The 25,817-nt window shown below is 39.4% G+C and overlaps 1 protein-coding gene across 3 annotated transcripts in view; it reads right to left on the reverse strand.

Moving 5' to 3' along the window:
• prkd3 (protein kinase D3) overlaps window positions 1-25,817 on the reverse strand; it is a 421,244-nt gene that overhangs the window by 33,595 nt on the left and 361,832 nt on the right. For all 3 annotated transcript variants that reach the window (XM_060831342.1, XM_060831343.1, XM_060831344.1), the window contains 2 exons: window positions 18,164-18,440; window positions 3,531-3,583 (listed from right to left, as the gene is read on the reverse strand). In XM_060831342.1, coding sequence (XP_060687325.1) covers window positions 3,531-3,583; window positions 18,164-18,440 — 330 coding nt within the window. The remainder of the gene's footprint in view (window positions 1-3,530; window positions 3,584-18,163; window positions 18,441-25,817) is intronic.

Genomic DNA, 25,817 nt, shown 5'->3' on the forward strand with positions numbered 1-25,817 from the left:
TTTTCTTGAGTTCAACTTGAGCTCCCTTCCTATGTTTCACAGTTATATATCCTCCACTGTCTTTTTACCACTTGCCATTCCCATAACCAACCACCTGCAATACTGCTACAACACTGAGATCTACCCAACAATGTGGAAAATTAGCCAGTTATGTCTTGTACACAAAAAGCAGGACAAATCCAACCTGTCCAATTAAATCCCTATCAGTCTACTCTCAATCATCAGCAAGGTGATGAAAAGTGTCATCGACAGTGCTATGAAGCAGCATCTGCTTAGTAACAATGTGTTCACTGATGGCCAATTTGGATTCCATCATGGTCACTCCCTCAACCCATTACAGCCTTGATTCAAACATGGATAAAACAGCTGAATTCCAGAGCGGAGGTGAGAATAATGGTCCTTTATATCAAAGCCAAGTGTGGCATCAAGGAGCCCTACCAAAACAGGAATCAATGGGAATCAGGAGTCAAACATGGCACATGGGAAAATGGTTGTGACTGTTGGAAGTTAGTTACATCAGGTCCAAGACATCTCTGCTGGAGTTCCTGCAGAGGCTCACACATCCTCAATTGCTTCAAGGACCCTCCCTCCAGCATAAGGTCAGAAGTGGGATTGCTTACCAATGATTGCTCAATGTTTAATACCATTTGTGACTCCTCAGATACTAAAGCAGTCCATGTTCAAATGCAACAGGACCTGGACAATATCTATGGTTGGGCTGACAAGTGGCAAATAACATTTGTCCCACAGATACCAGGTAATGGCCGTCTCCAATAAGAGACAATCTAATTACCACCACTTGACATTTAATGCTATTACCATCACTGAATCACCACTATCAACATCCTGAGGGCGACCAGAAACTCAACTGGACTAGCCATATAAATACAGAGGCTACAAGAGCAGGCTAAGGCGAGGAATACTTCCAACTTTCCAAAGCCTGTCCACATCTACTGCTCACTTGCCTGGATGAGTGCAGCTCCAAAACACTCAAAAAGCTTGACTTCATCCAATACGAAAACAGTGGGCTTGTTTGGCACCACATCCACAAGCATCCACTCCCTCCACCAACAACAATCAGTAACAGAAGTGTATACTACCTGCAAGACGCACTGCAGAAATTCACCAAAGATTCTGAGACAGTACCTTCCAAAACCCATGACCACTGCCATCTAGAAGGACAAGGGCAACAGATACCTGCAAATACTTGCAAGTTCCCGCCCAAGCCACTCATCGTTCTCAGATGGAAATAAAACACCATTCCTTCACTGTCTCTGGGTCAAAATCCTGCAATTCACTATCTCAGGGCATTGTGGGTCTCCCTATAGCACATGGACTACAGCAGTTCAAGAAGGCAGCCCAGCACTACCTTCTCAAGGGCAACTAGAGACAGGCAATAAATGCTGACCAGCCAGTGATGAATGTCCACATCTCAAGAGTGAATTAAAAATAAAGCCCACTTAAAATGTTGCCTTTGGTTATATTTACACTTGTATAATGTTCTTCTGTTTCATTTTGACTTAATGTGCATCAAAAAACCCTAGCAAATCTCACGTCAATGGAAATTTGGGGGAAAATGCCACTGCTGAAGTCATAACTCGTGTAAAGCAAGACAGTTGTGGTTGTTGGAGGTTTATCATCTCAACTCCAGGGCATATCCGCAGGAGTTCCTCAGGGAAATGTCCTACACCTCACCATTTTCAGCTGCTTTGTCAGTGACCTCCCCTCTATTATACAATTAGAAATGGGGATGTCCGCTATGATTACCCAATGTTCAGCACCATCCACCACTTCTCAGATACCAGGTCAAAAGGCAGCAAGACTTGGACAAATTCCAGGTTTTGGTTGACAAGTGGCAAGGAACAATCACATTACACAAATGCCAGGGAATGACCATCTCCAATAAGAAAGAAGTTAACCATGCCCCTTAATACTAATTTAATTGGTATCCTCACTGAATCCTTCCCCATCCCGAGTCAAATCAATATTCTGAGGGTTACCATTGATCAGAAATGAAACTGATCTAGCCATATAAATACAGTTGGACCAAAAACAGGTCAGAGGCTATGAACCCTGCAGTGAGTAACTTACCTCCTGACTCCCCGAAGCCTGTTCACCATCTACATGGCACAAGTCTGTAGTGCAATGGAATATTCTCCACTGTACTGAATCAGTGCAGCTCCAATAACACTCAAGAAACTTGATGTCACACAGGACAAAGCAGCCTACTTGGCTGGCATCGTATCCAGCAACACTCACTTCCTCTACCACTGACACAGTAGTAGAGCACATACTATCTACAAAATGCACTGCAGAAATTCACCAAGGTTCTTTTTAACCCATAACAGAACTGAGGAAGGATCACTGGACCTGAAACAGTAACTCTGACTTCTCTGCACAGATGCTGCCAGACCTGCTGAGTTTTTTCAGAAATTGCTGTTTTGGTTTCTGATTTACAGCATCCACAATACTTTTAGTTTTTCTTTTAAACCCATGACTAATTCCATCTAGGAAGACAGGTGCAGCAGATGCATGGTAGCACCACCACCTGCAGGTTCTCTCCAACCTAGTCACTGTTGTTGGACTTGGGGAAATATATTGCTGTCCCTTCAGTATTCTGGCCCAAAATCATGCAACTCTTTTCCTATCACCATTGAGAGTGCACCTACACTATTTGATCTGTAGTGGATCAAGAAGAGCCACTCATCACCACTTTATCAAGGACAGCTGGGATGGATGGCAGCTACATCCCATGAATGAATATAAAGTAGTTTGAAAAATTGCAATTTCCTTTCTTGTTACTCATTTCCATAATGTATTATTCCTAAATTTGTAAGTCTAAATCTATCATGTAAACATAAATATGCATATGTACTTCATAGAATAGAATCCCTACAGTGTGGAAACAGGCCATGTGGCCCAAAAAGTCCACACCAATCCCCCGAAGACACCGTTCAGTGTGTAATCCACCCAGACCCATCCCTTACCCTATTACTCCACATTTTCCCTGACTAATACACCTAACTTACACATCATGGCCAATTCACCTAACCTGCACATTTTTGGACTGTGGGAGGAAACTGGAGTACCCAGACGAAACCCACGCAGTCACAGGGAGAATGTGCAAACTCCACACAGACAGTTGGAATCGAACCAGAGTCCGTGGCACTGTGAGGCAGTTGTGCTAACCACTGAGCCACAGACTGCCCAAATACATGTACATATAAGTATATAATATGAGAGCAATGTTTACTATGTCAAATGATTTTTAATGATCGACATTAACCTCATCCACTGCACTTCCTTTAACCAAGAGCCTGAACTAATTTCTTTAAAAATCTATTAAAGACCATTTAAAAATTGATACTGAATAACCTTCAATGACTTGTTATTCCAGAGCTTAACAATTTTGTTCAGTATTTTAGATTCTAATAATTTAGCAACAACATATTTCAGGTTAATTGGCCTCTAATTTCCTGGTTTAAATGACAACTTACTGGAGCACTAGCAAGGAATAAAAATTGACTTACCACATTCTCCTGGACTTGGCAGTTCGATACAGAAATGCTGAGAGATAGATCTTCTGTGGAAAGAATGACAATGAGAAAAGTTGCATTAAGATTATTCAGCAGCAGAATTACTCTTTGTATCAAAAGGATTATTCAAACTACTGACCCTCTATTACGTAGTGTTACATAAGGTTCCCCATGGTAGGGTCATTCAGAAGGTCAGGAGGAATGGGATACAGGGGAACGTAGCTGTCTGGATACAGAATTGGCTGACCAGCAGAAGACAGCAAGTGGTAGTAGAAGGAAAATATTCTGCCTGGAAGTCTGTGGTGAGTGGTGTTCCACAGGGCTCTGTCCTTGGGCCTCTACTGATTGTAATTTTTATTAACGACTTGGATGAGGGGATTGAAGGATGGGTCAGCAAGTTTGCAGACGACACAAAGGTTGGAGGTGTACAGAGGGCTGTCATAGGCTGCAGCGGGGCACTGACAGGATGCAGAGATGGGCTGAGAGGTGGCAGATGGAGTTCAACCTGGATAAATGCGAGGTGATGCATTTTGGAAGGTCGAATTTGAAAACGGAGTACAGGATTAAGGATACGATTCTTGGCAGTGTGGAGGAACAGAGGGATCTTGGTGTGCAGGTCCATAGATCCCTTAAAATGGCCACCCAAGTTGGCAGGGTTGTTAAGAAAGCATATGGTGTTCTGACTTTCATTAACAGGGGGATTGAGTTTAAGAGTCGTGAGATCTTGTTGCAGCTCTATAAGAGTTTGGTTAGACTGCAGTTGGAATACTGCATCCAATTCTGGTCACCCTATTATAGGAAAGATGTGGATGTTTTGGAGAGGGTTCAGAGGAGGTTTACCAGGATGCTGCCTAGACTGGAGGGCTTATCTTATGAAGAGAGGTTGACTGAGCTCGGACTTTATTCATTGGAGAAAAGGAGAAGAGGGGACCTAATTGAGGTATACAAGATAATGATAGGCATAGACAGAGTCGATAGCCAGCGACTATTTCCCAGGGCAGAAATGACTAACACGAGGGGTCATAGTTTTAAGCTGGTTGGAGGAAAGTATAAAGGGGATGTCAGAGGCGGGTTCTTTACACAGAGTTGTGAGAGCATGGAATGTGTTGCCAGCAGCAGTTGTGGAAGCAAGGTCTTTGGAGACATTTAAGAGACTACTGGACATTCATATGGTCACAGAAATTTGAGGGTGCATACATGAGGATCAGCAGTCGGCACAACATCGTGGGCTGAAGGGCCTGTTCTGTGCTGTTCTGTTCTATGTTCTATCTATAAATTGTACAGGACACAAACAGACCATTTGGCCCAACCATTCTAAGGTTGTTGTATGTCTCTCACAAGCATTCATCCACCTGATTTTGTGTTGTATTGCATTCTCTCACTTTCTTGTATGTTTACCGAACTTACTTGAATATATATGCTCTTGACTCTATATCACAACACAACTTCTACCAGTGATGCAATTGTAACTGAATAAGCACAAATTATTCTTCATGTAAGATGACTGACCCAACATGGCCACTACTAGACAGCAGTTGTTCAAATTGTTATTCCAATCTAATAATGTATTACGATATGGGAAACAGAAGACAGATCTTTTCTTATACTTCAGTATAAATAATTTCTCAGGGTCTATTAGGCTGTTTCACAGCATTTACACTTGTACAAAGAAATAATTGTGAATAAGTTACCTGAAAGACTGATTTATAATTTGTACAAAACTACACATAGTATAAGTTCAGTGCAGTAAAGATTAAGGGAGGATAGAATCTATGTACATATGAATTTAGAGGAGAAGGCCATTCAAGTCACTCTGCTGCCATCTGCTCTAATTGTGGCCTCTATCTCCTTGTTTATCCTCTTTACCCTTTGTTCCTAGTCAGTCAGTCTAATTAATTTTACAATCCATAAGCTGGCTAATAGGGTGGGAAGAGATGTATAGTTTACAAGTTTGTCAGGAGAGCTAGAAAGGAACAAAAAGATAGTTGAAGTGAAAGTGGGTCATTTGACCTAGAAGTGGCTCCATAATTATGTCAGTGACAGAATTTCCTTTTAATTCCAATTTCTTGACCTTTACCATATTGCTTACCAAGTAAACAAGTCTGTCTTGCTCTTACATGGATTCTAATCTATTGTACATGTTGTCTACTAAGAATTAATTTTTCTAGTACTGGTACTGGACATCAAATCCAGTGAATATACCCCTTCTGATCTAATATAAGGTTACTAAAAAAAATTAAAAATATCTGAAAGGAAGGTTATAAAAGAGCAGCTAAAAGTTGGGCTAGGACACTACCTTGAAGAATACTTGCAGTGATGCCCTAGATTTAAGATGAATGATTTCCAACCACAACCACAACCATCTTCTCTAGAGCGAGGCAAGACTGCAACCTGTGGAGAGTTTTCCCTTTGATTCCATCAACTCTGTATTGCGAGGATGTCTTGATGCCACACTTGGTCGAGTGCTGCATTGATGTCAAGAGCAGCCACTCTCACTTCATCTCTGGACTTAAGCTATTTTATCCCTGTTTGAACTAAAGCTTTAATGAGGGTAGCATCCAAACTGAACATCCCTTACAAATAGTATCACTGTGGACTAATTTCATTACTTTATTCAAAATTGAGTTGTAGCAAGTGTATGGATTTTTGGAAAGCTTTTGATTAAGTCCTACATAAGAGATTAGTGTGTTAGATCAAAATACATTGGAACTTATGGTAACATACTGGCACTGCAAATTTGTAAGCAGACAGGAAACAGACAATAGGAATAAACAGGCCTTCTACAGATTGGAATGTGGTAAGGTTTTGCAAGGATCAATGCTTGGGCCCAGGTGTCACCAATCACTTACTAATGAGTACGCTTGTCTATCCAGGAAATTCTATGCCACTGGCCATGGGTTGTGTGTCCTTTGCATGGTTGATGAGCCCGATCCTAGAGCCACATCTCCAACTGCCATCTACACATTTGGCAGTTGTTTCCAGGAGGTGGAACTGGTCATTGGTCTCGGGATCACTGACACTCTTTTCTCTGGTTCCTTTTCCACAGTTCCTCTTGGATTTTCTCAAAGAATTGTGTCCCTTCATACAAGAAGTTCCTACAATTAGTTTCTTCTGAAGACAGTCTCCCATGCATTGAAATTTATGCTGCATTTATTAAGGGAGGCCTTCAGGAATCTTTGAAATGCCTCCTTTGTCCTTCTCACATATGAGTGCCTTCCTTGAGCTAGACGAAGATGATCTGTTTCAGCAATCAGAACCTAGGCATCCTAAGCATTTGGCTGGTCCATCAGAGTTGGTTTTGAATGATTGTGGCCACGATGCTAGTGCTATTGGCTCCTGGAAGGGCACTGATGCTTGAATGTCTGCCCTCCTAGCTGATGCAGACAGTGTTGCTTAGACAGTGTTGACAGTCCTTTTCAAGTACCACCTACAAGATGCACTGCAGAAATTCACAAAAGATTCTTAGACAGAACCATCCAAACCTACAACCACTTCCAAGTAGAAGGACAAGGGCAGCACATACATGGGAACACCACCACCTTCAAGTTCCCCTCCAAGCCAGTCTTCATCCTGACTTGTAAATATATTGCCATTCCTTCACTGTCATTAGGTCAAATTCCTTCCCTAATGGCACTGTGGCTCAATCCACAGCAGGTGGACTGCAACAGTTCAAGAAGGCAGCTCACCACCACCTTCTCAAGGGCAACTAGAACATAGAACACTCCAGCACAGTACAGTTTCTTTGGCTTTCGATGTTACGCTAACCTGTGAAACCAATCTGAAAGCCCATCTAACCTACACTATTCCATTATTATCCATATTTTTATTCAATGCCCATTTGAATACCCTTAAAGTTGTTGAATCTACTACTGTTACAGGCTGGGCGTTCCATGCCCTTACTGCTCTCTGTGTAAAGAACCTACCTCTGACATCTATCCTGTATTTATCACCCCTCAATTTAAAGGTACTCCCCCATCGTGCTAGCCATCACCATCTGAGGAAAAAGGCTATCACTGTCCACCCTATTCAATCCTCTGATCACCTTATATGTCTCTATTAAGTCACCTCTTAATCCTCTTCTCTCTAATGAAAACATGCATTGAAAACAGCCTCAAGTCCCCCAGCCATTCCTCATAAGAGCTTCCCTCCATGCCAGGCAACATTCTGGTCAATCTCCACTGTACCTTTCCCAATGATTCCACATCCTTCTTATAATGTGACAAGCAGTATTGTGCATAATACTCCAACTAGGTCAATAAATGCTGGTCATAAAGGATGACTGCGTTATACATAAGGATCTTCGTATCAACTTGGATGTACAGGGCTCCAGATATTCACAGTATATATCAACAATTTGAATGAGGGAACTAAATACTATATTCCCAAGTTTGCTGACAACACAAAATTAGGTGGGGTTATGAAAGGTGAGGAGGATTGAAGAGCCTTCAAGGTGATTCAGACAAGTTGAGCGCATGGCAGGAATAGTGTAACATGGATAAATGTGAAGTTGTCCACTTCGTTAGCAAAAACAGAATGGCAAAGTTGAATGGTGACTGAAATATGTCATGTTCAGTGACACTAGTCACTGAAATTAAGCGTATCGATGCAGTAATCAATTAGGAAAGCAAATGGTATGTTGGCCTTCACTTCATTAAGGTTGGCAGACAGCAGCAAGGAAGACATACTGCAGCTTTACAGCACCTTGATGAGACCACATTAGATTAGATTAAGTAGTGTGGAAACAGGCCCTTCAGCCCAACAAGTCCACACCGACCAGCAACCCACCCAGACCCATTACCCTACATTTACCCCTTCACCTAACACTATGGGCAATTTAGCATGGTCAATTCACCTAACCTGCACATTTTGGATTGTGGGAGGAAACCCACGCAGACACAGGGAGAATGTGCAAACTCCACACAGAGAGTCGCCTGAGGCGGGAATTGAACCCAGGTCTCTGGCGCTGGATGCAGCAGTGCTAACCACTGTGCCACCATGCCGTCCACATCTGGAGCTCTATGTGCAGTTTTTGTCTCGTTGTCTAATAAAACATATACTTGCCACAGCAAGAGTGCATCAAGGTTACACCAGAACTATTCCTGGGATGGCAGGTTGGTTATTGGAGGATATTGGGTTGACTGGACCTATACTTAAACTTGAGTTTAGAAGAATGAGAGGGGATCTCATTGAAACATAAAACATTCTGATAGGCTGGACAAGCTAGAGGCAGGAATGATCCAAAACAAGGGTGATTCAGTTTGAGACAAGGAGTAACTTCATCATTTACAGGGTGGCTAACTTGTGGAATTCTACTACAGTAGAAGCTGTAATTGAATGAGTTTAAGAAAGAAACAGATAGATTTGTAGAGCTTCAAGATGTGAAGGGGTATAGGGATAATGCAGGAGTATGGGGTTAAGATAAAACATCAGCCATGATCATGCTGAATGGTACAGCAGGCCCAATGGGCTGACTGGCCGACTGCTGCTCCTATTTTCTATGTCTTTAGACTAATAGGGAGATTATTGACTGGGTTGGGTTTTCCAGTTTTTTGTGCACAGGATGCATCTGGGCAATTTTCCACATTGTCAGCTTGATACAGTGTTCTACCACTGTACTAGAACAACTTATTTATGGGCACAACTATTTGCAAAGCCCGAGCCTACAATATGACTGCCAGAGTATTATCAAGAATCATAAGTTTTGCTTTATTCAGTGACTTCAGCCATTTGTTAAGACCAAATGGACTGAAACCAACTTTTTTTTTGAAGATTGCCACTTCTGGTACGGAGGACCTCAGGAGGAGGCCGAGATTGGTCACCCGCATGTCACTTCTGGATGATGGTGAATGCAAATGCTAGAACCCTGTCTTTTGTACTGATGCAATAGGTTTGCATTAAAGTCGGAGAATTTATGAAGCCTCCATCTCCTGTTAGTTGTTTAGCTATCTGCCACCATTCATGACTGCATGTAGCAGGACTGCAGAACTTAGATCAATTAGTTGCAGTTATCTCTTAGCCTGTCAACTATTACATTTCAAAGTGAGGAACAATATTTAAATTGCTAATTAAAATCAGAGGTGTGAAATGCAATTAAAAAAGACTAGCAACTACCTGGTTAAAACATTCCAGCTATGTGACAGAAGTGGATTCACTGTGGCCATATTGGTCTGTGGAAGGTGTTTTTAGGGTGATGGCATTTTGTTTGTAGAAGTGTGTTAGTTCATTTGTAAACTATTTTTGCTGTGAACATTCCTGTTGTCTTGTGCCAAATTAAATACGTTAGTGTTTAAGAAATTTAAGCTTTCCTTGTGCACTGTAGCTTTAAGTTTAATGGAGAGTTCATAATTATTGAAGATATTGATGATTTTTTTCTAACTTTGCTGCTGTACATGTTCAAATCTCCCACATCAGCACAAACACAGATACAGTATTTGTCCCTGCTTGACTGCACTAAATAAACCAGTGAGAAAGAAAAATCTCAGGAAACCAATAAAACCCCCCAAAAAATCAAAAGTTAGCCTATGAGTTAAGAGCTCTCAAAAACCTTGTGCTTAGGACAGTAGTGTCAGAATGCCAAGTCTTGATAGTCAATGGTAATGTACACGTTATGGCTATCTGGAAGATTTGGCATTTTCATTTTTTACTAAATCTAGATACATATACAAAATGAAAACCTTGAATCTCATTGATTACTGAAACATATGTAGTTCAAAATTGCCTGAAAATGTCCTTTTTATCTATTTTCTCTGTCTTTAAATTTCCAATCATATCCTTATCACTCAACTGTCTGTCTCGAATTCCACGTTCTTCAATTTTAAACAGCAAATTCTTGAATAGAACTGTATCACAATCCTTCTGAAAATTTAAACGTGATATCAATTGACCTTCCTCTGTTTACCATCTCAGTGATCAAAGTATTTTGTTCGGTTAGACAGTCAAAACAGTTTTATAAACCTATGTTGACTCTCTAATTATATGCTTCCACAACACTCTGCCTTTTTATAATGGATTCAAGCAACTTCTCCTCTGCTGACATTAAGATTATTGGTCTGTAATTATTTAGTTTATCCTTTACTTCAGTTCTGGAAAACATCCACATTTGAAAAAAATGATCACTGAAGTCGATTGGAGGTTAGACGTATTCTGATTCTCTATTGAACTTTACTGCACTATGCAAATAAAAGTCAAATTTTGCTGCTGTTGCTTATTTCCTGGTAGATGGTTCTTTTGTGGTTTTGACAGTTCTGGAAGGAAGATATTAAATGTTCTTTTTTGGGGTGGGGGAAATGGGGTGTGTTAACGTAAAAGCAGGAAAACAAAAATAAAGATGGGTGTGAGATAGAAAATGGTGAAGTTTTCTTTTTTAAAAAAAAAACTGAACCAAGATTAAAAACAGTTTTTTTAATCAACCCTTCGTAAAACATATGTCATTCTAGCATTTTTGTATATTATAAAATGTAGTTTGCTAAAATTATGAACACATGCACCCCCCTTCCAGTTTAACAAGTCCCAAATTCTATTTTAATAGACTCTTAAAAGAAATCAAAGGCCAGCCTCTTATTTTCAACTAATTTTAGGAAGGAGTAAGCATTGGTATTATCACGTTATAACAAGTTAATAACAACCTTTCTAAAACAGCTTTTAGCTGCAATGAATTCATCTTGATAAGTTTGTGGGATATTACATGAATCGCAAAGTATCAAGTTCCCAGTGAGTCTTCGCGAACCACAGTGACACTGTACACCAATACTATTTTTAAAATAAATTTCATGGATGATTCTAATTGTAATGTGTTCTTTAATAATAGACAGAGTGAGCATTGCTTGGAGACTGCTTCTCTTCCATGATTTCTTATAAAGTGAATTACTGATAAAATCTAAAACAAAGAACTGCATATGCTGGAGATCTAAAAAAAGACAAAAACAGAAACTGTTGGAGAAACTCAGCAGGTCCAGCAGCATCTGTTGAGAGAAAACAAAGTTAATAAGTCCAGTGACTTCTTCAGATCATTAGCTCTATTTTCTCTACAGGTGTTGACAGGGCTGCTGAGTTTCTCCTAAAATTTCTGCTTTTGTTTGTTACTGACAAAATTTGTTTACCATGCAGATACACAGTAAAACCTAGGCATGCCTGTTAATGAAAGGAAATAAAATTACTCTTTGCATAGAGATTACAAGAAAAAAAGATCATTTTGAAAGGTAAAATGTATCCATGTAGTCAAAGCAGCATAGGAGTTAGGCTGCAGAGTGATAATGTTAGGAGACCACTAATCCAGGTGATTAGACTAATGATCTAGTGGCATTGCATTCAAATCAAAAACTATCAATCATCAATAATAGAGACACTCAACCTACCAAAATCTTGGTAAACTTAATTGGTATTTTCGGTATTTTATGAGGTGTGGATTATATGTGACTCCAAACACATGGCATTGTAGTTGTTTCATAATTGCTAGAGATGGCCTTACAAGTTACTCAATGGTATTCACAAGTGGTGGTTTAAGGGTGATAAATGGAATACCATGTCCCAAGAGTAAATGAAAAACATACATACAATTCTTAACTTCAAAGATATGAACCTACATTCATCCTGTCAGTTACAGCAATTAAAACAGTCAGATTCATACTTTGTTTAGCCTGAAGGCTGATGAATGAAATTCCACCAACATCAACACTGATAAGGTCAAAGGACAGAAATAATATTTGTCATAACAACTTTCCAGAAGTCTAGATTTATTGGTAGTAATGAAATGAAACTGCCATCATTAGCCATCTGTATTCCACTGACACCTAAAGCAACTTATAGTCTCCATATGCACAAAAAATATATAAATTGCTGTCAATGATTTTTCACTTCTACAGAGGATGTTGAGTAAAATCAGTGAAAAATCTATGAATTGATGGGAACTTGCACATTATTAGCCTTACAGTAAAAATCCTTTAAAATGGTCACTTTGTTGAATTAGGCCTTTAAACAGTTAGCTAACTTAATAAGTATTACCAAAAAAAATCACCTGCCCTGAAAAACTAACTTACATTTCTGGAAAGTCAATTTTCTTCAAATTCCACATATGTTTTAAAATATTCTTTGAAATTTATGATATTTTAGTTCCTTTCTTAATTGATTTGACAATCAAACATTTAAATTACAAATGAGGGGATTCAGCAGCTTTAACTTCCTGACGTGCTTCCTGAATAAATACATCAATGTGATTTGCTGTTTAGCCTGCTTGCTGATGGTATGGCTGCTGTTGCTGGAGGTCCCCTTTACTTAGCACTAGATTGAACTGATATTAGGCCAGAAAACCAGAGAGGAAAAGTGTGGTGCTGGAAAAACACAGCAGGCCAGGCAGCATCCGAGGAGCAGGAGAATCGACATTTCGGGCAAAAGTATCTGCAGTCCTCACTTTCTCCAAGAAAACCAGAGAGATTACCAAGTTTTTGTGGAAATGTTTCTTTGAGGCTAGTGGTAAACATCTTTACCACTACCTGCATAATTTAGCCCAGGAATAACTAAATTCTTCTGAAAGGTAAAAAGCAGAAGATCACCGTTGTTCAAGATTTGGAGGTGCCGGTGTTGGACTGGGGTGTACAAAGTTAAAAATCATACAACACCAGGTTGTAGTCCAACAGGTTTATTTGGAATTACTAGCTTTCGGAGCGCTATTATAAATTCTGTGTCTCATGATCTAATATTCCACAATCACTCTTTTTAACCAAATAGTCCCACTCTTTTTTTTCCCTAATAGCCTTACAACATTTTCTTACATAAGCAGTTACGATATCCTTTTGAAAATAATGATTGAATCCAATTTCAGCAACCCTTCAAGTAAGTCATTCTTGACTGTGATAATTTGCTAAGTAAAAATATTTCTCTTCATCATTCCCTCGCGTAATTCCCAGTTGTTGTCAATGTGTGTCCTCTGGTTAACAATCTTTCACAATTAGAAAAATAAGCCATTAAGGGCAGGTTCACCTCGAGTAGGAAACTGCTAACTTAGAAAACATCAATTGTAACAAGTGTGAAAGTGATGTGTTTATCATAGATTTAGTTATATGACTTGATATAATGTTTAAAATACAAGTACTTTAAATACTGTTAATTGTTCAAAGATGTGATATTGTACAGTAGTGAATAAAATTGTCTGAATGCAATTTAGATAAAAATTAATTATCCATTGCTGTCCTTTCTCGGGTACAGTTATGGACAATATATGTTAACACATTACAAGACAAAAAGCAATTACAGTACTACCAGGGAGAACCATGTCATGGAAGCAATACCTGCACACCATTCTTCATCAATGAGTAGAAGAAATATAATTAATCCATATCCACCAAGACAACAAACTAACTGCGAAAATAAATTACAGGTCTGAAATGAATAAAGCACTCTCAAAACATGGAGGCTAACGGAAGGACACAACCTGAAAGATTGGGTAGTATTTTACTAATACTACAATCCAAACAAACTTCTGTCAGGAGCCTGCCTATCAAAACTCCGGCTGTACCACAGTTACTAACACTTGAAAGGGGTATTACTTGGCTCAAGGTGAAAAGTGTGATTCTATCGCGACAGGATGTCCCACCTTAAAGCACTTAGCAGCACCAGGTCTGAATCACTGTCACTGGTGGCCCACAGGCATTCTATGAAGAAACGTGGTTATGGAAGCTAGACAAAGATGAAGTCTGGGGTACTGACAGGACTTCGCTAGGAGATTCCAGGGAAGGGAGTGAGGGAGGGAATTGGATGGCCAGGTTTAACATGTTATGGGACGATTAAAAAGAGAGTTGACAGAACCTTCACTGGAGACAGGGACTGCCAAACCTGGATGCTCCTCACCCCAGTCCATGCATTAGGACAAGATAATGGGCGACCAACCTGGTGTGGGCTTCCCTTTGCCATGGGCAAGATATCAGCTCTGGACCAAAGAGGCCATTATGTTGCCACTGATTGGTACGTAAGGGCTTCAGTAGGCCTAACAGCTAACTGGCCATCTGACATCTATACAACTCATTCTAAACTTGAGACATTGGTCAGAGGTGGGCAGGAAGATGGTTGGCAGGCCATGCATTGCATTTTGCTAGCCTTTCCCTGCCTTCAAGCACACTACGTGGATCCATAAAATTCAGCCTAGTAACCTTTTATATCTCTCCATAGGTGCTGCCAAACCTGCTGAGTATGTCCAGCATTTTAAAGAGTACAGCACAAAAATAGTCCTTTCGGTCCAACTCGTCCATGCTGACCAGATATCCTAATGAAATCTAGTCCCATTTGCCCATATCACTCTAAACCCTTCCAATTTATATACACATCCAGATACCTTTTAAATGCTGTAATTGTACCACCCTCCACCACTTCCTCTGGCAGCTCATTCCATTCAGGCACCACCCTCTGCATGAAAAAATTGTCCCTTAGGTCTCTTCTCTATCTTTCCCCTCTCACCTTAAATCTGTGCCCTCTAGTCCTGGACTCCCCAGGGAAAAGACCTTGTCCATTTATCCTATCCATGCGCTTTATGATTTTATAAACCTCTATAAGGTCACCCCTGAGCCTCCGACATTTCAGGGAAAACAACCCCAGCCTCTTCAGCCTCTCCTTGTAACTCAAATCCTCCAACCCTGGCAACATCTTCGTAAATCTTTTCTGAACACTTTCAAGTTTCACAACATCCTTCTGATTGAAAGGAGACCAGGACTGCAAACAATATTCCAAAAGTGGTCGAAATATGACTTGCCAACCCCTCTTCTCAGTACTCTGACCAATAAAGGAAAGCATACTAAATCCCTTCTTCACAGTCCTATCTCTTCTATATCTTTGATATCACCTCCGACTCTACTTTCAAGGAGCCATAAGCCTGCACTCCAAGATCTCTTTGTTCAGCAACACTCCAAGGACCTTACCATTAAGTGTATAGGTCCTGCAAAGATTTGCTCTCCCAAAATGCAGCACCTCACATTGATCTAAATTAAACTCCATCTGCCACTCCTCAGCCCATTGGCCCATTTGATCAAGATCCCATTGTAGGCTGAGGTAACTTTCTCCGCTGCCCACTACACCTCCAACTCTGGCGTCCTCTGCAAACTTACTAATTATACCTTCTATGTTTACATCCAAATCATTTATATAAATGATGAAAAGAGTGGACCTAGCACTGATCCTTGTGCCACACCACTTGGTCACAGGTCTCTGGTGTGAAAAACAACCCACCACCACCCTCTGTCTTCTACCTTCGAGTCAGTTCTGTATCCAAATAGCTAGTTCTCCCTGTTTTCCATGAGATCTAACCTTGCTCGCCAGTTTCCCTTGAGGAACCTTGTTGAATGCCTTACTGAAGTCCATATAGATCATGTCTACTGCTCTGCCCTCATCAATCTTCTTTGTTACTTTTTCAAAAAACTCAATCAAGTTTGTGTTTTTATCTCTGTTAAACATAGCTCATCTTTTTTATAAAACTCACATAATCCTCTGCCAAAGATTCATAATGGTCTGAGCATTCAGTAATCCTATATATTAACTAAACCTACTCCTTATATATCAAATTTTAAGATCTGGTGCAATAATGATTTGGATCTGATCCTTCTACTTAAATCCTTTTGCAATAAGGGCTAACTTGCCATTTGTTTGTCTCATCTTATTGGAAATTAGTGCAGATTAATGTCCTTCCATATGATAATGGCCAATTGAAGCAGGTGTTCAGGGGGCAAGAGATCACCATGGAACTGTTTTACAGAAAAAAAACAGAATTGGAGGAGAAAAAGGAATTCCATTTCCATTTAAATAGCATGTTTTGCATTCTTAGGATTTTCAAACACAAAGGAGTTTCTTATGTAGTGTAGTCACTTTATTTTGAACCCAAATACTGCAGTTAATTTGCGCTCAGCAATGTTGCATGAACTCCAGTGAAATGAATAGCTACAAATTTATTTTTGGAGGAATAACCTTTAACAAGAAATCAGAAGAACCAGAACAAGTTGCATTTTGATAAGGTATCACATGAAAGGTTATGACACAAGATCAGTGTTGGCTTCAAGTATTTACAAAATATCTCAATGATTTCAGGGAAGAAACTGAGTATATTGTATCATCAGTAAGTTTGGCTACAAATAGGTAAGATATCAACAGAAGGACTCAAAGCATTTTCAAAAAGATATAAATAGATTGAATGAGTGGGCAAATGTAGTATAATGTGGGAAAAATTAACATTGTTCACTTTGCAGAAAACAGAATAATTTTAACTGAGAGTGACTGCAGAATGCTGCATTACTGATGGATCTAATTGTTCTTGTAAATGAATGCTGAAATGTTAGCATGTAATTACAGAAAATAATAAGGAAAGTAGAGTATTGGCCTGTACAGGGTAGTGGTGAGTACTATATACAGTTGTGAAGTTTTTGCTTAAGGAGGGATATACTTATGTAAAGCGTTAAAAGGGGTTCACTCGGCTGAATCCTGGAGTGAAGGGGTTGTAATATTCTGAAGGAGTTTGATAGGATACATACTGGAATAATGGTTACCCTCATCTGGGAAACTAAATCTAATAGGTCAGGTTTAAAACTTAGGAACTCCCATTTGAGATGGAGTTGAGGAATTTATTTTCTGGGAGGGTTTACTTTGGAATTTGGTTTTTAGAATTGTCTTCCACAAGGAACAGGATAGGCTGCCTCATCTATTACATTAAAGGTCAAAGTTAGATTTTTAATTGACAAAGCAGTTGAGGGTTCTGAGGGATAGGCAAAAATGTGGAGTAAAGGTGGCAGTCAGGTCAGCTGTGACCTTATCACAGCAGGGCAGGCTTGATAGGCTGAAGACCTTAATCCTGCCCCTATTTTTTGTGATCTTGTAATCTTAATATGCCCAACTTTTAATGGTATCATATTACAGTCACCTGAGAGGATTAACAAAACTTCATCTTAACACCTCATCTTAAAAACATATTTTTAAAAAATAGCACTCTCTCAGAACTCCACTGAAGTGGAGATTATGTGCTCAATTCCTGAAGTGGGATTTGAACCTATAACTTCTAACAAAGGCAACAGTGCTACCACTGGGTCATGGTTTAAAACAAAAGGAGAGACAATTCAGAGGATTCAGTGAAGAAGAGAAGAACATAGTTAAATTTAAGAAATGCTAACCATGAACCTATAACAAGAAAACTGGTCAAAGGATTTACAAAATAATGCTAATTTCCAACGTAAGCCAGCAGTAAGCTAAAAAGAGGACATTGCAACATTCCAGAATTCAGGAGGTATTGTCATTATTTAATCAATGATTCACTAATCCAAGTTTAAATTGTAAGTCAATAAAAATCCAACTGTAAAATATCATCCTGACAAATGAAATTGACCAGTAATTTTAAAAATCTGCCTTAATTAAGGCCATATACTACGTTTTTCTCAAATATCAGTGTTCAAAACAACAAAATGCAACACACACCTGTGATCTTATAGCATGAGTAACAAGATCATATTTAGTTATTCCAAAACAAGCTTTGCACTATACATGTTATATCTTCAACTAATTCAATGTGAACTAGCCCTGGCAACAAACTTGTTTGACTTGCCATCTCAAATGATACTGACGGTCTTTAATGCCTTGACAGGGTTAACAGAATAAAAATTACTTACTGTGCTCTTTGCCTTGTCCTGCAGTGGTGCACACGCTGGCTTGTGGAGTGACTGGCATCAAGGCCTGACGAATGGCCTTCTCCCAGCTCTGAGCAACATCTAAACCTACTCCTGTGGCTGCCAGGGCATGATTCTGGTAGTTGCCTCCGAGATTCTCTCCAACATAATAAACCATGGTGTCAGTTATGATCTCAAAGCAGTGAGGGTTGCTGCCTTGAGCCAGATTTGTAAAATCCCGAGGTGGATCCAACTGCAGGATTTCTGACAGTGGGATTTCCTAAGTGAGAGAGATCAAAGACCTGCCTTAGAAAGAGTCTGCAAACATTAGAAGAGTACGTTTTCAAAACTGCCTGAGCTGTTAGCAGGGCAATGTGAATAAGTCGAGAAATATATTCTGTCTTTTGATAAGCTGCTGATTATGTGCACAACCAACCCAAAAATGTTCAGCCAATGAGCCTGAATCATTTCCTGACTTCCTGCTCAATCTCAGGGTGTACAACTTGTAATGAAGGCTCTGGTGGTTAAAGTAGAAACAGATGCAAAGATATTAGCACGTCACTAAAATTAGATGCAGTGTTTTAGCCTTTCATGAACTGACACTAGGCAAAAATTTTACATAGATGATCACACTAACGGACTTCAGCTGATGTGAAGTACTGATGGACTGATGTTGAATCAGTAACTCCCCTTAAATAATTATGGGGAAATCCCCACACAGATAGCAACAAAGATCGGTAAAATCCCATGCAAAGAGACCATCATTTTAGAATTACCCATTAGCTGTACAAAACTGAGAGGAACTGATAAAATGCTAAATACATTGAAAATATAGCAATTTTTGTGTCACTCTCTGTGGAAATTATGTTGATGTCCCATTGAAGGCTCAACAAAATAAGTTTTATGAAACATTTGCTATGTAGCCATCATTTCTATGTATTTATTTATTATGATTAGATTAGATTACTTACAGTGTTTAAACAGGCCCTTCAGTCCAACAGTCCACCAACCCTCCGAAGTACAACCCACCCAGACCCATTCCCCTACATTTACCCCTTCACCTAACATTTAGCATGGCCAATTCACCCGACCTGCACATTTTTGGGCTGTGGGAGGAAACTGGAGCACCCGGAGGGTGCCCACACAGACACGGGGAGAATGTGCATCTCCACACAGTCAGTTGCGACTGAAGTGGGAATAGAACCCGGGTCTCTGGCGCTATGAGGCAGCAGTGCTAACCACCGTGCCACCATGCCGCTCATTTATTATGATGTGAAAGTTTGGACCATAACAGCGTATTAGTTTTGCACATTCAAAAGATTTTCAAGTCCCACTAATATTGGTAATAAATCATCCAAAAAGACCGAAAATGGATGACCAACTCATTACATAGCTATATCATATTCATACGCTACCTTAAGTGATAATTAACAGAAGAAACACAACTTTATCTACACTTAAATAAGCATGAAACGCAGTTCAACACAGACGTATGGAGTAACTGAAGTTTTGTTCGTAATTTCCTCTTAGCCTGTTCAACTGCTCCAATTATGTGGTGCTGATGTAATAGCAGAAAGAGTGAAGGAAGCAGTTAAGACACTTTAGCATAAAATAACTCCACAGATGTTGTTTGAGAGTATAAAACTAAATGAGAACATACTGCAGGGGTTAGTCATAGTAAGGATTAGATTCCACTCACAATCACAACTGTAAGTTGACTTTTAAAGAAAAAATTACTGTGAAAGAAAGCAAACAGGTAATTTCTGTCACAACGCAATATAAAAATGGGTTTGTTCAAAGACTCGGAAGTAAAGACTGTACTAAATTAAAATACAACTTGGTAAAATGAATTATAGCCATAAATGTGTTTCTACATGTACAAATATTATAAAGTACCTCTCTGTTACCATAAACTTCAAATTTAAAACTACCCTGAACATATCTTGTTCAATCTTGCACAGCCATTGGCCCCTCGATGTGTCAAGATTTAAATTCTTTGTGTTTTAAATCCTCCATAGTTTGAAATATACCACTCCATTCTAGTAACCTTGGCCAGCTTTAAACTCTGACTCTGGCAGGCCTGGACTTCCCTCTTTAAATTCAACATCTCTCAACCATGTTCTCCTTTTCAAAGCCATCATTAAAACATAACCTCTGACAAAACTTTTGGGTCACCACTCCAAACATTGTCTGCTTTGATTGCCTTCTCAGGGCAACTAGGGATTCACAATGATGGTAACCTTCCAGCATTGCCCAAATCTCAGAAATAAATAAAAGATTCTCGAAATAGTCCCCCCATCACAACTTCCCTCCCCATGGCATTATTTATAATGTATTGGAGAGCAGGTTTGTTGCTATAGGTACAGCATTTTTATACCAATGTTTCACATAATACTGTTCATCCTATACACTATTACATCCAGACAAAATATAATATTTGTCACATACTTTTCTCTACCAATCTCTTATTCTTTCCTTCTCTTGTATTTCTAACTTCTTGTCTTTTTCAAGCAATTTTTCTTATTTTGTTTATCTTTCTCTTTCACATGTTCTTCCTCCATTTCCTCTCTCTCTCTCTTGCTTTCGATCTCTCAAACACAACTAGAAAGGCACAGTACCTTGTGCCCACTCGTGCTTTCAGTCATCCATTCTCATGCTCATGCTCATGCTCAATCTAAAATCTTTTCTCTCCCTTAGTATACCGACAACCTATATATTCCATAACATTATAGGTTATAATGTTATGGAATATATAACATTATATATATGTCAACCATATATATAATGGTCAACCATAACTGTCCTACCTTAATTGATTTCTAAATCTCAGATTAATAATAGATATTTGTCATGTATATTTAGTCTTCTGGATACCATCCAATGCCTCACAAAAAACACTGCACATGTACATCACATATTTCTGTTAAAAAATGTCTATTCGTATGAGCAACAAGGTCATATCTTACATTCAAAAAAAGGGTACTTTTATTGACACAACTGATCACCTTATTTGATTAACTTCATTTGTGCCAGTCATCTAAATATAAAAATGTGCTTCCTTGTAAACATTAATATTTATGTAAGAAACAAAACCAACACCAAATATCTGAGCTAAGTTTAAGGAAAATGTGATATCCCCATCACTAGGCATAATGCCAAAAGATGGGAGGCTCTTAATCTCTGAAGACAAATTCTGAAGAATAGTTTCATCATATTTACACCACAGAAACTGATGATCAAAACTATGTTATGGATCTTAATCAAAGTAATAAGCACTCAGTGAGGAATGAGACTTTTACAGGTTTCATATGAATGCATGAATGACCGTACAAAAGCTGACAAATACATACATGACTGAGGATTAGTCACTTGACATTTATTCACACCAAGGTCAGATAAATAAACCATATTTAATATAAAAAAGGGCAAACAAAGATTCAACCTTAATTTTGCCTTTCCAACTTCAGTATATCGGCCACTGTTTTGAGATAAAAAAAGGTCAATGGTCTAAAGCCACTGAGTCAATGAAACTAAATACCAAGCAAGAAGTATAGGCATAGGATGGCCGATACAGTTCTGCCTAATTTGAATTGCTATCCCAATATCTCATTTTGAAATTATGCTGTACACAAATTTGTCACTTAATTTCCTGTGGCACAACAAAGGCCACAATTCAAAAGTTTTACACTAGCTGTAAATCATTTGAGGGCATGCGATCATGAAATTTCTAGACAAATAGAGGGTGCAATTCTAGCCTCCCTGCTATAAGAAGGAAGTTGCAAAATTTGAAAGGGTTCAGAAAAGATTTACAAGGATGTTTCCAGGTTTGGAGAATTTGAGCTTTCGGGAGAGGCTGAATAGGCTGGAGCTATTTTCCCTGGAGCGCTGGAGGCTGAGGGGTGACCACATAGAGGTTTATGAAATCATGACGGGCATGGATAGGGTGAGCAGCCAAGGTCTTTTCCCTGGGGTGAGGCAGTCTAAAACTAGAGGGCATAGATTTCAGGTGAAAGGGTAAATATTTACAAAGGGGCCAAAGGTGTAACATTTTCATGCAGAGGGTGGTGGTGCATGTACGAAATGTGCTACCAGAGGAAGTGGAGGAGGCTGGGACAATTACAACATTTAAAAGTTATCCAGATGGGTACATGAATAGGAACACCTTAGAGGGATATGAGCCAAATTCTGGTAAACAGGTATAGATTAATTTAGGATATCTGGCCTTCAAGGACAACTTGAAACAAAGGTTCTGTATCTGTGCTATGTACCTCTGATTTGAGTTGGATCGAAGGGTCTATTTCCATGTTGCTCTTTTCTACGACTGTAAATGAAAGTTTGAATTCTGTCCTTCTATTTGAATTCACAGGGCAATACATGCTACAATCATTCTTTCATTTTACTTATCTTGCAGATACCAATAAAGCAGTACATTTGACTTGATTAGAATAAAAGTAGAGTCTCATTTTATAAATTATGTAATTATATAATAGTTTACTATTTGTAGCAGTGAAGAGTCCATTCTACTAGTACATTCATCCAAAGTCAGAACATTAGCAGATAAAGTGAGAAAATTATCACAGTGAAGACTGCTCGAAGAGCTTTGTCACTAGTCAGTCTTTTACTGCCAACACAATCTCCCACCCGCACCCCCCCCCCCTACCCCCCCCCCCCCCCCCCCCCCCCCCCCCCCCCCCCCCCCCCCCCCCCTCCATCTCTACCCAGACCGTAATCAGGTAGGCTGCCCACCACAAAGAGACAGACAACCAACTTTATAAACTGTCAGTGTTTTGCTGACAGTGGAAAGATCAAAACCCTGCAGAATGAATACAGGACCAATGAAATGGAGGTAATCACCCAGTGGCAAATGAGGGAGTTGAAGAGAGCACTTGTTTTAAGTGAAGAAAGGGTATCAGGGAGGGAAAGTGGCACCTGCAGCCTAGTTATTTCCATGGAGGGAATTCCCTTCCAGTAACTAGCTTCTCAAATGTTTCAGTTTAGCATTTTCCTATCTCCGGAATGCAGCAGACCTCCAGTCTTCATCAGTAGTAACCACCACTCCTGGTGATGCTCTTGAACCATTGTTTCTCTAACTGGACCAGCTAATTGATTGTCAGTAACACCAACTCATATTGTCTGTTGATATTGGCTTATCCATCCATCGCAAAACCCAGACCATCAGTTCAGACAAGGAATTGGAATATTTAGCTATTTTGTCAGATAAGCAAGATGACATACATTATATTTTGGTGGTAGTGTTTTCTACTTCCTTCAACATCTACTTCTAAGCCCACACTCTAAGTAATCTTCTCCAGCTAGTGATTTATCTTCATTTTATTCTGAAGGTATTTTATAAATGCATTAAAGAGGCTAGCTAGGGAAAGGGAAGGGCCTATTAGGGACCACGGGGCAACCTGCGTGTGAAACTGCAGTATATTGGAAGCGTGTTGACTGAATACTTCTCTTTCATCTTTACTGAACATAGGTACGGAATTTGGAAAAGGGACTGTAAGGAACTGTTACAATTTGACATAACAAATGGGAACCATTGAACACTCAGGTTTAAAAACAGACAAATCACTGGCCTGGATGAACTGCATCCCAGGCTGTAGTGCGAGGTGAGGCAGGAAATTGCAGGGGCTCTGACACAAATATTTAATTCCTCTCTGGTCACAGGTGAGGTGCTAGAGGATTGGAGGATGGCTAATTCTGTTCCATTTTTTAAGATGGATGGTAGAGATGAACCAGGAAGTTTCAGATCAGTGAGTCTTACATCAGCGGTAGGGAAATTATTGGGGAAAACTCTGAAGGAGTAAATTAATACTCACATGGAAAAGTATGGGTTAACTAGCGATAGTCATCATGTCATAGGGAGGTCATGTCTAACAAAGTTGTTAGAATTTTTCAAAAATGTGATCAAGTGTGTGGATGAGGGAGGTCCAGTTGATGAAATTTATATGGATTTTATCAAAGCTTTTTACAAGTTCCAAATGGGAGAATGATTGAGATAGTTGAAGCATAAGGAATTGATGGAAACTTGGCATGTTGGATCAGAAACTGGATTAGTATTAGGACACAAAGGATAGTGATAGAAGGCTGTTTGAAAGACTAGAGGCCGGTGTCCTGCAGTGTATGACAAGGATCAGTACTGGGGCACTTGTTTGTTATACATAAATAATATAGATGAAAATGCGAGGAGAATGTTCAGCAAATTTGCAGATGACGCCAAGATTGGTAGAGTAGTTAATAGCTAAGATGGTTGTAGGTTACAGGAAGTTATATAACCCTGGCAACATCCTTGTAATTCTTTTCTGAACCCTTTCAATTTTCACATTTTGACCAGTGAATATGGTATTTAACTCTGATAAGTGCAAGGTGATGTACCTTGGAAGACGAAACAAGATGAAGGAGTGTTTAAATGAATGGCAGGACATTGGGTAACTTGAGGACAGAGGGATCTCTGGGTAATTATTCACAGATCCTTGAAGTTGGCAGAGCACGTAAATAGGATAGTTAAGAAGGCATATGGGATACTTGCATTCATCTGGAATGCTTTGTCTGGAAAGGTATAAGAGGCTGGAAACCTTATAACCATTTAAAAATATTTGGATGAATACTTCAAATAGCATAACTCTAAGGATTATGGGGAAAGTGCACAAAATTAGGATTAGTGCATTTTTAGTGGTAGGTATGTCAGTGCAGACTCAATGGCTGAGGGACCTTTTCTGCACTGTATGAATCTATGAGAAGCCACAACAACTCTTCCCCAATCTGTAAGGAGGACAAAAACCAAATGCTTAGAAGGGAATCCATTTAGAGGAATCTTCCTGGTGCCTTATAACATGGGGAAATCCCGAGCATGCAGGTCGGTTTAGATATGAAGCCCTTGGGAAAGTCCAAGAATGAAGTTCACTTCAGATAAGAGTCTGATCTGAGAAAGAACAAGTATTGAAAAAATAAATGAAGAAACCCCTATCTCTGTGCTGTGCAGTGGCTTGAGAATGATAACAAGAAGGTTTTCTATCCTATATTCTAACAATGAAATAAAAGAACTGTGGATGCTGGAGATCTGAAACAAACAAAAACAAAATCTTCTGGAAAAACTCAGCAGGTCTGGCAGCATCGGAGGAGAGAAAACAGTGTTAATGTTTCAAATTCAGTTCTAAAGGGTGCTTACTGGACCAAAAGCAGTTCTAGATTCCATCAGACAACCATGCAACCAAATTGTTTATATGGCATATGGTTCTTTAAGAAGCATCATGGTCTTATCATTTTCGGTTTTGTGATCTAAATTAAAAGAAACTGTTTAAGAGGCAATTCAGTTCTGATCTGCCCACTTATATGCACATCAACTTGATAAGAAAATGATAATGTGATTCAAATCCGTAACTGATCTGTTATTCTGGTACTCTAAAAAAGGACAAACTTAGTAAGTATCAAAATTCACAAAGTCCATCTTTGTCCAGCTTAGCTCAGTTGTATTTTCACCTTTAAGTCAATTTAAGTGTCAGCTGTGAGTTGGTAGCACTCTCACTTCTGAGTCAGATTATTCAAGATTATTCAAGTCTCTCTTCAATAATTCAGTACAGAAATCAAGGCTGACACTCCACTGCAGTCCTGAAGGAGACTTTGGAATGAGATGTTAAACTGAAGTCCCATT

The sequence above is a fragment of the Hemiscyllium ocellatum genome, chromosome 10, assembly GCF_020745735.1.
Source record: "Hemiscyllium ocellatum isolate sHemOce1 chromosome 10, sHemOce1.pat.X.cur, whole genome shotgun sequence".
Classification (NCBI taxonomy): Eukaryota; Metazoa; Chordata; class Chondrichthyes; order Orectolobiformes; family Hemiscylliidae; genus Hemiscyllium; species Hemiscyllium ocellatum.